Consider the following 17,545-nt stretch of genomic DNA (forward strand, 5'->3'; position numbering starts at 1 on the left):
CTTATCAGTAATCAAAACCTGGGTTTCTTTAGATATCTGAAGGTTACAGTACATTTTCTCCATCACATCTATGATTCATTTCAGCTCCTTTTAGCAGTACTAACGGTGCATGGGGCTTGATTTCCATCTTTTGTCGTTATTAATTACTCTAATTCAGAGCACTCGCCTCATGTTACCACAACTTGAATTGGCCTTCAATTGCTCTTGAATAGAATTTCATTTAATTAACACCTCGAGGAGTGCATCATTAAATTTGTATTAATGTGCTGAATAAATCCCTTGTCAAGAACGACTTCCCATTTCTATTCTGAAGCTCGTGGAGGTAATCTGTCAGTCAAATTAAAGCAACAAGTAATCTTTCATGTTGCTGCACATTCTGAAGCGATGCGCCGGCTCATGGGGAAATATACATGTGTAAATTTTAGAAAATGTATGTGTTGACTACACGGCAAGAAATGTATTAAAACAAACAAACAAATGCACATGCATGATATCAATTATGCTGTCATTCATATTAATTTATTTGATAACCTAAAAACGTATAAACATTATAAAATATTTTAATGTAATAAACAAGTTGAGTTATGGTGTGTGTGTGCAGGACACTTTGAGAAATCCTGGCATATCCCCCTCCATACCCAGATGTATTAACGCCTCCTTTAAAGGTGTGCTTGATCACTTCATCTTTTTAAAAATGGGCTTCAAATCATGTCTTTTCCTGGTTCATTAACCCCTTCAAGAAGGAATCTATGCTCCAGGTGACATTCAAACACATCACTTGCACACCCTCTGTCATGGTGGATTTAAGGCTTGGGAACATGCATCCATGTTCTGTTTGGGTTATAGAAATTAAGCTGCTGCTTGTTTGACCTCTTCAATACTGTCTGTGGGAGGACACACTGCGTCTACCCTTGAATCAAGCATCCAATCGTGAAATTCTGATGAAGTGACCAGCCATATTGTGCGATTTAAAAATGATTATGCCACACTGGTCAGAACATAAATAAATGCCAGAATTTTTCAAATTTAAGAAATATTAAGATTCAGTAAGAATAGTAAACTACTCATTAAAGAACCCCTGTGGAAGTAAAGTAGATGAATTCAAAGAGTTTATAGATATACACTGGGGACTGAGAGACATTTGAGACATCAAAACTGACTGATTATTTGATGGGTATCCTACAGTGAATTACAAAATGTCACTGAATAAATCTATGTAAATCTGTACTAAAATACAGAGTGCACACAACTGCATGTAAGTGTTACTGAGAGCACAGTGGGGTGAACTCACCTCATTTGTTTTGATTGCGGATTCGCAGACACCTCCTCTTCAGTGGCGGCTCCAGCTCAGGGCTCCCAGCTGCTGATAAAGGTGCACTGATGGAGCAGGACAGGATGGCCGTCTTGTCAGCGCCGGGCTTTGGCACAGGCTGGATGACCACACAGCCTCCGGTAGACAGCAGCGGCAGGGCATAGGCGTGCTCACCATCCTCCAAGTTGGAGTCAGGGTCTGGCTTACCCTCCACTGTGTCTGCCATCTCATCTTGCACTGGGCCCCGCTTCCCTGCCTCCCAATCTCGAACCGAGCAATTGTTCTCTTTCAGTGCCTCACGCTCCAGCTCACCATTGGCTGGCTGCTCCTCTGCCTCTCCTCCTTCAACACTGTCTCCTCTTCGGTCAGGACAAGACTCAAAGGCAGAGGTGAGAAGCGAATGCCATCCTGTACCATTGACTATGACGTTACATGGGGCAGCAGGGTTAGTTTGGAGCTGGGGTAGGGGTTGGGGCTGGGTCTGTGCTGTGCTGGGTAAGGGCGGCGGGGTAACAGCGGAGATACAGGGATGTAGCTGGTTCACTGGAGGATCAGCATTGCGAGAAGGGCTGCTGTTGCTGGAGGGTGGGCCTGATGATTCCAGTGTGTTTAGGAGTGTGGCCCCTTCCAGCTCTGTAGCACTGAGGAGGCCTTGTGAGTGTGCCCCTTCCCCCCCATTATGACTACCTTTCCCTTCTCTCCCCAACCCAGCAACTGGTGGAGATCTTGGTTCAGCCTCTGCCTCTACTTTGACCTGGACCCCAGGTAGCATTCTCTGAATTACCTGCTGTTGGCATGGCCTCTGGCCCACAGTTAGATCAATCACCCCATCCATCAGTCCAGGGCCGCTGGTTAGACACAAGCTGCCCGAATTGTCCTCTGCCTTTACAGTCAAGTCCACCAGCCCTGTCCTGCGCACAGGAGAAAGATGCTCTCTACCAGGCTCGACTTTCTGCTCACCTCTGTCACCTCCAGATGACCCTGGAGAGTGGGGCCCAGAACCTGAAGCTTCAGAGGACTCTGGAGCACCATTGATGGAGCCACTTTTCTCCGTCTGGTCCCTAGAAGCTTTGGGGCTGAGGGGAATCGGGATTGGAATAGGGATTGGGACTGGGAGGGGCACAATGACAGGGTAAGGGACCAAGAGAGTTGGTGGGGGTACCAATGGAGCCAAGGATGGCATGCCGAAGTTCATCATTGGGGGTAGAGGAATGCGTCCATTGGGCATCATGTTGACTGGGGGGAAAGGGGGCAGGCCTGGCATGGGGATACCAGGGTGGGGGGGCATCATGCCAGGGTTGGGATTGGATGAGGGGTGGAGATGTGGGGACATCATTGGCCTGTGCATTGGGCTTGATGCCTGACCAATGGTCCTAGGAGGAGGTGGTGGACCAATACCAGGGATAATAGGGTTTGACAGGGGGCTATTTGGCCCCGCAGGGTGGCCAGAGGGGCGAAGAAATGGTGGACGCATCTGCTGCATCATTTGATGCTCCATGAACAGTGGCAGGGGCATGGGTCCTCGGGGTGTCATCACCATGGGGGGGCTGCCAGAGGGAATCCCAACAGGTGGGTGCAAAGAGGGAACAGGCGGAGGAGGAAGTGTGGGGCTCTCGTGGGGTCTGGGTGTGGGGATCTTGGCTGAGGAGGAGGAAGGGGAGCAGACAGCAGGAGTGTCTGAGGGTGAGTTTGCAGAAGAACTTGAAGGGGCCAATGCAGAAGTAGTGGAAGGCCCCCCTGGTGAGGGAGCTTTACGCCGGAGGTCCGTTAACGGCGATCCCCATGATTCAGGAGTGAGCAGCTGAACCCCTCCACCGCACTCCAGTTTACCCTCCCCACCAGCCCCATGTCCTGGGTTACACAGTGCTCCAGGAAGCGCAGCCTGGGTCTCCTTGTAAAAAATGTCCATCTTATATTGGTTCAGGCATTTGGCACTGCAGAACTGCAGCCTCCGCTCACCAGCACCAAAGTCCAGGTACTCCTTAGTGTGGCGAATATGTTTGCACCAGTCACACACCTGCAACAGAAAACAAACAGTACACATGCTGTATCAGCACCTGTCACCCTGCATACAAAAGTCTTCTAATTTGTTCTTGATGAAATACAACACAATCTTCTCTAAAGTGCCCTGAAAGCAGAAGCTCAGCCTCCATACCATCTGGAGATACACATTTAAAAAAGATTATTTCTAAGGAAACTGATTCTGTCTCTAAATACTTCAACAGACACTTAACTTTGAAGCTTGTATAACTGGACTTGCCTGTATTTGATTTATTAAATGTAGGTGTATGTTTGTGCACATCTTAATTGATGTGTTTTCTTCACTAAGAGGTAAACGTGCACCTGATTGCATTCTGCTGCTAAATGCTATTGAAGTGACTTTGTCTTTTCTGTCCTAACAAGGAATTCCCATTTACACCTTCTGTTGGCAATAAAGACACTCTCAGTCTCATTTAAGCACAGATCCCTGGGAGACTGATGAGACTGGCGCCCCAAGCAAAAGAAGACAAAAAGATTATTTCACAAAAAATGGGCCTCCACACTTGGTTTTGAAGCGTGTGCCAACTAGGACACATAGTTAAGCCAGTTAAAATGCTAGAAAGACACAGTATAATGTTATCCTAAAGAAATGATCAATACTGAATTACATGGAAAGTTTCAGCTTTCAAGCAATTTTGCTCCCATTTTGCTGCTCACCAGATCAGTAATGATCTGAGAAGGCTTTTTGACTGGTGTATTGATTTACTTTAAATCTATATCAGGTTTCAATCAGGATTGTCGCAACAGTTATTGCAGAAGTCTGTAATTTTGCCATTTAAGCTCTGAAGTTCACAAAAAAGTATAACCTTTGCTGAAATTTTCTAATTTCTATGGATGACTGGCTGAGCATACATGATATGACTATTTTGGTGACCACTCCAGTGCTGTAGGGCCTGCATATCATCAGATTACCTCTAACTGCTGCTTACTGTAGTTGCTGTTAGCGATTTAGCTTAGTTAGCTGTGCAGCTAGTGGTTCGGACAGGGAGCTTGGGACCAGGGTAGTGTTAGTGTTTGGACTGAGACAGGCCAGGGATAGCTGGTTAGCATGCTAACTTCAGTAGATATCTCTATAACACAAAATATAGACAATATACTCTCAAAATGGCTAATTCCTCACATTCTGTTGATAATTTTAGTTAACTTCTGTATGTTTTTAACTAAAAATCTTACATGTTGCCCCTTTAGGTTTCCATGTCTGTTTGATTATAAAGCAGGTCTAGATGCTAGATCAATACTCCAGAATATTAAAATGCTCAAGAAATGCAGACAGCCTATACTCGAAACTGCAACTTTAAACAAGCTGTCAGGACTTCTGTTATGTTGTGATAGCATAACTATACAGTCACCGCCCTCAGCCATGACCCCAGCATGGCCATAGTTGCAAAAACACCTGTGTAAACACGGTGGCGTTACCTGCTCAGGATTGTGAGAGCTGACTAATCAGCACAGACTGGGCTTTTTGGGTAGGAGTGCCTTAAAGAGACAGGCACTTAAACAATTTGTTCAGACAGAGGCCGAATAGAGGTGCTGCAGCAATGGTCTGGTATGAGAAGATACTGATTTTTTTAAAATACAAAAGCATGTAAAAATTTTCTTGTAGACACCCAAAACCTTAATGATAAATGTGATGTTTCAGTGTCAATTAAAATCAAAATGTGTTTCTCTCAGACTTTTTAACCAAGGATCTCTGTCAGTACTGCCATTTATGCAGTAATGGAACATGTATGGTACACATGCATATTGTCTAAGAGGACGGTCTACATACTATATTATGTTGAAAACAGCAATGTTTGTCAAACATAAAGCTGCCATTTTAGACCAGTGTTCAACAATGTTAAAAGTCTATTCATCCACTAGCAGTAGCTTCAAAAGACCAAAATACAATGCAGCCATGGCTTCCATCTTTCTGTGAAAAACAACTACCTTGGCACTACCTGGCACACCAACATAGTATTGCTCTCTTTCTCCCAAAAAATAGAGACTATGAATAAAGTGCTAGTATAAGGTCTGGACAATATGAACATCTAACAATATAACACCCCCAAATTCTTCTTGAAAAACTGCAATAGAACTGTGAACACTTCTCAAACCAAACTTGGGTGTGTATATGATAGTATAGTGTGTAAACTGACATCCAATCATTTTACGATAAATTGTCATTGCTCGTTTGTTTGATGGCTAGAGACAGCAGTAGACGTTTTCTTCACACTTCCAATGTCATTCTCTAATTCTGAAGTAATATGTTTTTTTGAAACTAATCCAAATCAATTATTGTGCTTTATGTATTACTTTAGCTATTAGGATCACATTTAGATGAACTTTTTTATTCATAACATTTCTAATCATATGTTGTGCATTGAGGCAGGATCCCCTCTGTATGCAGAGAGTCAACCAGAACTAGATCCACACATGAGGAGGCTAAACTGAAAACTTGTCCTTCTTACTCACTGCAGTGGCAACGATCCCAAAACACCCTGCCGCACTGTTTCATCACCGTTGTACACCTTTCCAGCACAAAAAGTGCAAATTTTCCTTTGGGAAGAAAATGAATGTGACCCTGGTAGAGCAGATAGCAGTGGGCGAGCCCTGAACACGGCGTTACTCGTCAGGCCACACACAGCTCACTCTGTCAGCTCTGGGAGGAGTGGCAGGTCCTCGCTGGAGATAATTAAGGCATTAATCAGTTGTCAGACCCCTCAACGACATCCATCCATCACACAGACCCTTAAGCCCCCCAGCTGAATGTTAATAAGTTGAGGGATGCGAACCGGAAGGTGGATAAACTCCTTTTGCACGCTGCATAGCAACATTAGTTTATTTGGCAGGATCCTGTCTGGCAGCAGCTGAAAGACAGCGGACTCACATGGGCTGTTTGGGCAGATGCACTGTAGCACTGGCCAGGATTTCAAAAGAATGCATTGCATGCTGTCCTGCAGCTGCTACACATGTAAAACATCAGGTTCTCTGCATAGATCATGTGTTTTACATCAGAGCGTCCGCTGCAAGGTGGAATGAATCAAGAAGAAGCATCTTTCAAAAGGTATAAAAGTTTTAAAAGGTGGATTGTGGTTCTGCATTTGTAATAAGTCCAAAGTCATTATGCAGTGAACTCAGGAGGAATGACATGCCGAAATGTAATGCAGGTGGAAATTCTGAAACAAGCATACGAATATAGCTCGGGACAAGCAGCTAGAGAACATGAGGATCCACAGCAAAAACAGATCAGAGGCTACTATGCTTAACCAGTACGCTGGTGGTGCTCAGATGTCAGTCCCTTGAATTCTACACGTTTTAACTGCCCATTTAGTCCTGGCTAATTCAATGAGCCATGACTGAGTAAAAGTCAAAAAGGTGCTCTGGCAAGTTGAGCTTGATAATGGTAGGCCCAGGATATTCTAAATAATAAATGTGCTGAAATTTTCCTCGACTCAGAAAGACAGATGGAGAGCACTTAACGACTTTCTGCACTGTGAGTGAAATTTCACTGCGCATTACGCTAATGGAGTTGTGCTTTTTTTTCCCCCGCTCTCCCTCTCGCTCTATCCCCACTCTGTACACAGATGTTTGCAGTTGAATGTAATTATGGTCATTTATTTCCATCGTGGCCAACGAACCAGTCCTGGTGGTGCAGTTTAACCATTTGCATTACAACAATTATCATGCTTCCAAACAAGTGCAATCACCTCAGCAGTCATCGTTTTCATCCCCCTCTCGCCCTCTGACCCAGCGACAAGGCCAGTGACATTTAAAAATCCCAAGATCAGGCAACAGCTCGTCTTAGTGTATAATTCGTTTACATTAACAAGTTAGGTGAGGTGTCTCTTCATTCTCAGGGGTTAAGGGTTTGGATGAAGAGTATAAAATTGCTGCAGCCACAGAGGTGAAGGAGTAGGTTGTGGACCAACAGGTTGCAGAGGAAGATGAGGAAGTTTCAGGCAGTGAAGAAGACGAAAGAGATTGCAGAGGATTTAGATAATGAAGAGGAGGAAGAGAAGGAGGCTGCAGAAGGTTAAGAGGCTGGAGGGATTGAGATGTTGCAGAGATTGTAAGGTTTCATTAGAGGCTGAAGTGGTTTTATATGGAGGAAGAAGAGGTTTCTAAGAATGAAGAGGGTTAAGCAGTTAAAGTGCATAAAGGGACAGGCTTGTATATCCCCCTGTTAAGGTCGATATGTGATGCTTTTGACACTTCTCAGATTGCCAGTATAATCACGCAGTGCAAAACACAAGGATTAAACCCACCAAAATGAACCAGGTGCTCGAAGCGAGCCACTCTCTTCGTTTTCGGTTAAGTCGTCTCTCACTCCAAACAATCTGCAGTAAAGTATCCACTCCCGACGATTTAAGTCAGTGATGTGAAGAAAGCAAACAGAAACACAGTGCTTGTTGCATTGTGGATTCAGTCCAAAAACTAGATTATGTAGCGAGAGACTGCTAGCGTAAAGCACCTGGTCCACTGGAGAAAGAAAACAGAATAAAGCTTCCACTAAAGTTTACACAAGAAAATTAAATTGTGGCATTGCTTAACAGACCATCTGCAACATGTGGACTCGTTACTATGATTGGCCAAAATATTAGCTTACACTGGCCTCATTTATTGAAATATCTATCATGATGGTTATAATTACCTGGCTTGTAAAAGGGGACTCATATCTGGCTCATATTATTTTCCACTGTTATACAGTATACTGCCTACACTGTGTGCTTGACTTCTTGATTCAGCCCAGTCACCAGGATAAAATGTTGTTACTTAACGTTTCTGCAAACCACTGATATGTTCACATTTGTGTGGTTCATAGGCTACATAACATACTGACATTTCAACAGATGTGTCATATCATCATCACATTACACGTCTGACTGTCATGTCTGGAGTTGGATGGATGGTGGTGGAGTTAGAGCTGACAAGGCTACGAAGCCAGTGACCTCAGGTCAAGACTGTGTTTCCACATTGGTAAGTGTCACACCACGTTTGTACCTACAAAAACTGATATTTTTAATCAGAAGTCAGGACATGTCCAGCCATGTTTGTCGCATCCAAAACAGGTATTTTACGACAAATCACGATGTTTTCCTAACCCTAACCAAGTGTTTTTGTGCCACAACCTAACCAGAGAACAAGCACAGCATTTCCACAACAGAAAATTGAAAACTGAACCTAAAGAAATGTAAAGTTTCAACATGGAGAAATTGAAAAAATTCAACATATCTGTGGTTTTGCAGAAACATACATTGAGAACATTTATTCTGCCGATTGGGTTGCTTCATTAAAACCTGAATGGAGCATGAAGAGTTTAAGCAGTAGCTCAAAGCCAAAGAAGACTAGCAGTACTCTCACTGTGAGGCCTGCCTCATCACAGCCAGCCATCACTATCAGTCATTATAGATGTGACATACAAAGGCCATTCACACTTGGCCAGGTGAAGCTCAATTGCGCTATATTTCACAGCACACACTCATGCACGCACAGTAAGTGAAATATATCCAGCTGTAAGAATGATGAGACAGACCTGGTGGATTGTGTTTGAATGTCACTGCAGCAGACTGGACCTCTCTGAGACCAAACATTCTGAAGGCCTATCTGTAGACATTTGGCTGTGTGGTGCATGTTTCCTTTGACATATTTTGTAAAATATGTTTTTCTTTCTTGCAGAGAGATAGATAAGTAGATCATTACCATTTTAACAGCTGTGAAGCTACAGTATGCAGCTGATTGGCATATTTCAGCATAAAGACCCGAAATGAGGAAGCAGCTAGCCTGTTCAAACAGAACAAAATCTGCTTATCTGCACTTTTAAGGTCAGCAATGAATGTTTTGGCCAATATTTCTTTATTATTATTATTATTATTATTATTATTATTATTATTATATAGTTTATTTCTTAATTTTTGTTCGTACAACTTTTAACAATTTAATGTATAAATATGTTTGAACTATGAACTATGTATATCCCCGTCCCCCCACCCATGATTACAGTCAGAGGGTACACAACTTAAACTATGCAAGGAAAGGCCACGACGTTGGACATGTGGAATAAGGCTGCCTCTGTTATAACAGACCTACTTGAGACAGAACATAAAATTGTACTGGTAATGTAAATCTAAAGTGAGATGGAAGGAGGGAAGGGGAAGATTAGGACGCCAGAGGTGAGTGGGGAAGGGGGGGAGGGTAGAAATGGGGTGAAAATGTAAGTGTATTGTAATTTGTTCTGTGAATTTGTAATAAAAAAACAACTGTTCACAAAAACGTAAGTAAATAAATAAATAAATAAGCTGTTTGGGGACTAGAACAGTACACCCTACAGGGTGCTAACATGCATAGAAACAAGCACAAGAGGAAAGCAGAAAAATGTGAACACTGAGACATATCAGGGATATTAAATGCTTCTTTTCCACAGCTACCAGTTGTCAACACTAATAAATAGTCTTTGTGAAAAATATACAATGCTAAAAAAAATATATAAATCCATACTATTCACCTTATGTTTACTATAAATGTGTTGTAATTACAATAATATAACAATTTTGATTTGTTTTTTGTACAAATCCCCAACAGATTTCATGTACAAGGAAAATGAGCAAAGCAAATGATAATGCATGAAAACAGTTTTGAAAAGCTTAACTTAAATGTTTGCAAAATTTATGAAAAACATGAGAGCTGCTGATGCACTGTCTTTTAATTTTAGGCTGACCTGATTCTGATGGTTGTTGTCTATCTTTACAGTAATGCCCCAAACAGAACCAGTCCACTGACATGTTAGTAAGAGTAAGAGTAAAATGACTTGAAAATTACACACTTATAACAAAAAACAACATCAAAACATATTTGTGCAGTATCCATCAAGCTTAAACTCTATCTGGTGTTAAATGGTTATGGTCCTTACAAGCACATCGCTGTTTGTCTTGAAGACAAGCCTGGGCGTGTCCTGAGTAAAGCTGTGCTGGGGTAATTTCCCACCGAGGCCATCGTCGTCTCTCGCCTGGGGGGAGAAATAATGGCTGCTTTTTACGAATGGACAAAATAAACAGGTGAACAGAGGCAACAAGGAAACTCAGAAATGGAAAACAACACTGAGAAAGATGAACAGAAATGGTGACTATAAAATGGGTGAACAGTCATTGGTTTGCGGACAAACCAATCAACAGGATTCTCTGCAACAAAACTGTGTGTGTGAATGTGTGTGCATGCATGTGTGTGGTTGAGGAGTCTGCAAGACATTTAGTTCAAACATTCAAAGTGCTGCCTACTAATACAGCAGTGCACGTTCAATCAGACGACCATTTATTTAAGATAAAAAGGGGAAATTTAACACATTTGAATAAAAGACTAATTAAGTAATATCATTCTACAGCAACACGAATGAGTGAAAATATCTGGAGGCTCCGAAATCTGTAAAAGGCCTCTTTTACAGATATTACACTGCCCTGTTAAAGTGCAGCGTTCAAAGCAGGAGCCAAAGCAAAACCTCTTCAGTCATAATTGTGTACAAGACAAGTAAACAAGTCATGTCAATGGCAACTCAATGGGAGGTTTAATACCTTATCTAAAGGGCCAGCACACCCACATTTTCCTGATTCTTGCTGATAAAACTTCTGGTCATGTTGAAGCAAGGTGTAAGAAACTACACGATTTCATCAACTCTTCTTTACACTTTCATGTAGGAAAAGCACAGGTGTTACTGATGACATTAATGATGGCTTATTTATACTGCATTCAATCTCAGCAGAATGAGAAGAACAGAAAAAAAACAGCAGTTATTCTGGCATGACTCCACTGCTAAGGTTGTAACCACACCAGACAATGTTAAACAGCCTAATTAGCTATAGCAGCGATTCATTATCACGTGAAACCATTTACAATCAAACAGTGTACTCTGTACCCTGTATAAAGTGACTGTGTCGACTACTGCTGAAACTGCCATCGTTGGTACACTGCAGCCATTTTGCCAACAGTTTATTGACAATTATTGCTATTCTAACCTGAGCACTTTGTTCGCAGTTCGTTCACAATTAAAACCAGACATAATAAAATTATGTATTGCTTGTTTTTAATTGGTTAAATCAATTGAATTAGACCATTTTGGCCCCGGTTTGCTTATACTTCTGTAGTTATATTCACTAATATCTTAGCTGTCAGAAGTTTCTGATATCTCCGGCTTGGAATAACAACTAAAAGTGACTTGGATGGCTCACTGACTCACAGTCTGAATGACAAGATCAAATCAATCAAATTAAGTGAAATTCCTGCATGGGTGAAAACTGAGTGTGGCCGCACGGTACAAATGGAGAAATTCATAGGCTATTTCAGGTCTGGCTTTAATTGGCAGGGCATTTCAAAATTGAATGAACTAAATTGAATTTTAGATTGTGGATCATGTTTGCGATTCAAAAGATTGTGATGTTATTTTTTTTTAGCCAGACAGCCCACAGTTAAAACAGGGTGGATAAAACCTCAACACAAAGAACAGAGTTATTTCCTGGGTACTTCCTGGACAATGTGATAGGTACTTTTTCTGAGAAACAGTTTCTGTTTCAGCAAACCCACAGCAAAACTACTGCTCCGCATCTACCAACACAAATCATGCAGACTATAACATCATGCTGCTGGTTTATGCTCTGACTTAGTTCAATACTCTGTATAATACATGGAGATTAATCTAACTATTATAGCTGTAAAAACATGAGGTGCTGGTTGACTGCTAATGTGACTTAATACTATTCTAAAAATGTGCTGCTTGTTAACGGTCAATATTTGAGAGAATTTGACAGTTACATAATGTGTTCTTGGATAAATAACAATTACATTAGGTAAACTAAGCATATATGTAATTTGCTCAAATAGTAGCTGTTGTGAATTGAATCCCCCATGCCTTAATATTACAATACAAAACTCCTTTAAGTGTTTCTACCAGCTGGAAAAGGAGCCACCTTCTCCTGCACTCTGTGAGTCATTCATTATGCGCAGTGTGAAAACTGAGGCAGTTGACGCTGTTATGCCAGGTGTGGACAATTTTGTTACAAAGAAGTTATTGGAAGAGCTTTGCCTGGCGCGATGCCAAATTGCTCCATTGTGTTTCATTAAATAAAATGCACTTTTATATAATACAGATTTCCGTGCGTAGAAAGTGGTTCATATCTGTTATCAGAAACGGAGCTTCAACCTCAATTAAGCATGTTCATCATGCCGTTTGCAGCCCCTCAAGATGACATTTCATACTGAGCCTATGCCACTGACAGGTGAGCCATTGGCCTGAGCAGCTCGCTTTCATATCATGTTCCCTTTAAATTGCTTGCTGCAACCTTTGATTTGTCATGGGTAATTTGGCCTCCAGCTCTGTTCATCTCTCGATGATACCAAAGGGCAATTCTGGTGTATATTTTACATTTTTTTGTCCAAAGACTGATTGACTTTGCCTCTCCTTCCATCTGCTTCCCTCACCTCCAGGTAGGGTTTCCCATTCCAAGCACGACATAAATCAAATACTGCTGTCTTGTGAAGAGCACTGTTATTTCTACAGAAGAGGATACAGTTAAGAATCTGACAAGAAACATTGTTCAGCACTGACATTTTACTACATAGATTTTTTGTTTTTATCTTTGTTATAAGGTTGCAGGAAACAAAACCAGAGATTATTGGGTCATGGTTATTTAGAAGCTGTCAGCGCACTAAATGAACAGTAGGTGCGGGCTGATCCATTTCAACTATGTTATGTCCCTCACACGCACAAACACACACATGTGTGCCATGTCAGACACACTGGAAGACAGGTAGACACACATGAACACACACGAATCTGGGCAGGCATTTGAGGACACACACACTCTCTCACACACACACACACACACACACAAAGATGCACCATTGTGCTATTATTCTGTCTCCAGTTTGTGCTCTGACCCTCTGGCCCTGCGCCAGTTCATTTGCATATTGTACTAATGAGGTGTTGGCACTGTGAACGAGGCGTGAGGCGCACACAGGGAGCCACACACAGATAAAGGAGATGGGATTAAGAGATAGATAGATAGATAGATAGATAGATAGATAGATAGACAGACAGACAGATAGATAGATAGATAGATAGATAGACTTTGTCATTGCATCTTAAACACAACCAAATTTTACGAATTAAATACTAAATATTACAAAAATAAATATATCAAAATCATCACTTTGCCTTAGCACACTGGGGAATTGCAGCTTTAGTGCCAGTTGTGTTACTTTGTTTAAAGGTGTTTTTTTTTTCTTATTGCCACTCCATCATGCCAGCAAACTGCATCTGCCACCCAGCTGAAGTTCCTTATAAGAACGACAGAGCAGGACATCGGCCGCCGAGCTCCCCTTTGGCGGCTCCACCGTCCTGAGGGGACGTCACACCAGCTGCCACCGCGCTAGCTTCCATCTGGGCACGGATACGTGTCCAGGTGTGTGTGCCCGTCACCTGCCAAAAGAGCTGCATCTTCTCAAAGAAAGACGCTCGCAGGCAGGCTTTCCAAATCCAAAGACAAACACAGACGAGCGCGGCAGAGCTCAACCCAAATCCTGAAATAAAGGTGCAGGCCTGGCACTATGCATACAACAGGCAAGAAAAACCTACTTTTCCAAAATAAAAGACAAGTCTGTCTCTATTTTTCCTGTTTTGAAAAGCCATCCCAACACCAGTTTAATTCTGCTTGCAGGAGAGATTTTCACACACATGCAAAATAATATTTTAAGATTACCAAGGCCATGATCTTTGTACTTCAATTTTGTGTGTGCACACACAAAACCTATGGGTTGTCTGGTAAGAGTACCAGTACTTTATGCCTCTATATAAGCATAAGTGTGATTGAAAAATGAATTGTGCTGCTTTGGAGAACTGTCTTTACAACAACCTATAGATCTTATAATATCTGAACATATTGCTATGGCTGTAAATTTGGTTTTAATCTAAATAAGAATGAGGCAGACCAATTTAATGAACTGAATGCCTTTTTTCAAAGGGAAATGGCAAATGGTATTCTCACTGTAAGTCACTGTTTGTGAATTTTGAATTGGCAAATTGTTCCTGGAACTTCACAAGGTTGCAAAGAGTATTTCCTTGCTTAAGGTCATCATCACAACACAACTGAAATATGGGATAAGAAAAAATGAAGCACATTCTTTACTCCACTTTATGTGCCAGTCTTGTTGATCACACCTACAAGTTTGACAAAAGACACAAAGGCATGCAAGTTCATGTGCGTGGCTCCACTTTTACAATCTCAACGCCTAGTTAGCCGGAGTTACTTTTGTCTTTATTTGAGCTGGATGGCTGGCAGCTATGAGATAATCACCTTCCTCTCTGTGCCCTGAAGCTGTGTCAGGCAGGCCTCAAGGCTTCCTAACCAGCAGTGCGCCTGAGCTGCAATATGCAGACACATTACACACTTCATCACGCACTCAAAATTTCCACAAGCAACTACATTCATACATGTACAAGCCAGAGTTACACACACACATGTACACATGTGTCTTTTCTCTTATTCATTTTGCGTGCGAGCCCTCCTCAGCAGCCAATGCGGATGCAAACTAAATTGCGGAGTGTTCGGAAGCAGGGCGGCAACCGCGGGGCTGTGTGTGGAGGAGACATTTGTGTGTGTGTGTGTGTGTGTGTGTGTGTGTGTGTGTGTGTGTGTGTGTGTGTGTGTGTGTCTGCATGTGTGTTTGAGGTGATGTGACATTTCTGGGCTGACATGAAGCGACACTCTGCCCCCTCGCGCCTGGAGGGAGCTCCCGGGGAAAGACACTGATGGAGGTCTGGGGTCTCCGGGGGGGAATTTCATGGTGTGAACAAAAAGCCCTGCGCTGCGGCAGAAAAGACCTGTAAAACACAAGCTGGAGTCTCCTCACTACCTGCTTCATGCTTTATTGAATGTTGTGGAGGCAGATGTCATGGTTCACATCTTTATTTGCATGATGTCTAAAGATATATATTATCAAGATATATTATATTGTAAAAATAAAATAACAATGCAATCCTTGTGTGTTTCTGGTTGTTTTTAATTTTTCAGGAAAAACATGATAAATCACCCTATTGTGACACATGATAAGCTGATTTTAACTTCTTTTCAACTGGATTTTGATTTAGTCTTTCTTCTATCTGCTTTCAAACACAACATACCAGTATACAGCAAGAGCAACATCTCATCACGATCAATGTTGCAGCAACAAACTTCTGCATGCAGCATTTGAAACCCAACCCTGAATGTGGACAACATGTGTTAGGCTGACTGACTCGATGAGAAAGCAAAGCATCCTCTCCCCTACACCTATCTGCCGCCGTGCTTCACCCTAACAGAGGGTAATTCATCACTGCTAATTGCCTAAGTTAATCTTGGCAGTGTGTCCAATGAGCAAGCATGTTTATCGGTGTTATGTGTGGGTGTAAAGAGCGAGAGAGCGAACGGCTGCGTATAAAAGTGTGACAGTTGAGCGGCTTCTACCTACAGCTGAAAGCAAAGCTCCACCCTGAAATTAAATTTCATTCACTTTAATCCCTCAAACTGTCTAAGATCGTAGCTGTTGTACATGGAAATTCTCACTGAACGTTCCCTTCAGTTGGGATCTTTCTGCTCAAACTGTTTTTTGCCAACCAGCAATACATGATAGGTTGCAGTGCATTACAAAAAGCTCCAAGCTATGTCTCTGAATCAATAGTGGCCAGTTAAAAGGAGAATACGAGTGAGCAGGCAGAGTGAGGTGACAGACAGAATAATTGAGTAGAGCGAGTGGAGAGGAAGCAGCACCTTCCATACAAACTAATCCTGAAGCTTAAGGCATACAGTAAACAGGCACATAAGTGATTAGCCCGAGTTAAACTATCAATCATCTTTCACCACACACAAACACACACTTCATAATATACTGTAGGGTTATGCAGAGATGTGAGAAAGTAGCGACCATAGTCACCCTAGGAGGGGATTGGGTTTCATGGATGAGGCAGCTGAAGATATTTCATGCAACATAATGCCAGAGCATTACCTCCCCCCCCCCAACACACACACACGCACACACACACACACACACACACACACCCCTTCCTCCCCCACGTCTCCTCTCTCCCTATCCAAAGTACACGCAGACATGAGATACTTTTTTCAGCCATGACAATTTTTTTTTTCTATTGGAAAAAAAAGAAAGCCTGCAGGCTGTGTTGTTGTGGCCAACCTTGTGGGTGCATGTGAAAAGAAACGTGGGTATCACTTACACAAATGGCCTGCATGAATGTGCGAGAGCCAGACAAAATATAGAATCTGAGCCGCTGTGGCAGTGTAGGCCTTTCCTGTGTTTGTGATGATGTGAACATGTGCATTCTGCTGATGGATGAAGAAAACATCCAACATGAGGCTGAGTGGCCTCTAACAGGAATGTGGATGGTATTAATTCTAAAAACTGTGTGTGATGTCCTCTTTATCTGTGCAAAAACATTGATGACATTTGTTAGACTGTATTTGTACATTTCTGCTCTGCTGAAGCATAAATCCAATAAAGGTGCTCTAGTTATGTAGCTCAAATCTCACACAACACATTCAACAATAATTAATGTCAATTTAGACCATCACATAGAGGATTGATAACGCTTAACTCTTAACACTGCTTGATTGTCTAATTTTGCCTACTAACTAATACTAACTTGTTAATTTCAGCCATAACTCAGCCATCTCGGCAGAACTGAATAGACCTTGTTTAATTTTTTTTGCAGAAAAATAAAAACTACAAATGAACTAAACGATTTATATAACTGTGTATGCATAAAGTTAGCGTCTTAGCTGTAACCCCGTTGTATCAGGTCACAAAGCCTGAAAATGTTCTTTTCCACATTGGTAAGCTAAAGACATTAGGTAGGCCTACAGACTAAGGCTTGCATTATAAGTAGGCCTGGATAGTGAACTGGCGAGTATCTAGTGAGTTTGTGAGAAGCTAATGAGTTAGTAAGAAGGCTAGCGTGTGAGTTAGTAAGTAGCTAGTGAGTTAGTGAGCAGGGTATTAAGTATATGAGTATATGAGTATACTTAAGTATTAAGTGGATGAGTTAGTCGGTAGACTAGTGAATTAGTAAGTAGATTGTGAGTTAGTAAGTTGGCAAGTGAGTAAGTAAGTTGGCAAGTTAATTAGAAAGTAGATTGTGATATAGTAAGTAGATTGTAAGTTAGTAAGTAGATTGTGACATAG

At 41.9% G+C, this 17,545-nt stretch overlaps 1 protein-coding gene across 1 annotated transcript in view; it reads right to left on the reverse strand.

The window, feature by feature from the left end:
- Positions 1–1,292: 1,292 nt before the first annotated feature.
- Positions 1,293–17,545, reverse strand: part of sobpa (sine oculis binding protein homolog (Drosophila) a) — a 38,124-nt gene continuing 21,871 nt past the window's right edge. The window contains 2 exon segments of the mRNA XM_073467298.1: positions 1,293–3,329; positions 10,239–10,334. Of these exon segments, the coding sequence (XP_073323399.1) occupies positions 1,293–3,329; positions 10,239–10,334 (2,133 nt within the window).

Source organism: Pagrus major, chromosome 5 (genome assembly GCF_040436345.1).
Source record: "Pagrus major chromosome 5, Pma_NU_1.0".
In the NCBI taxonomy this organism is placed as follows: domain Eukaryota; kingdom Metazoa; phylum Chordata; class Actinopteri; order Spariformes; family Sparidae; genus Pagrus; species Pagrus major.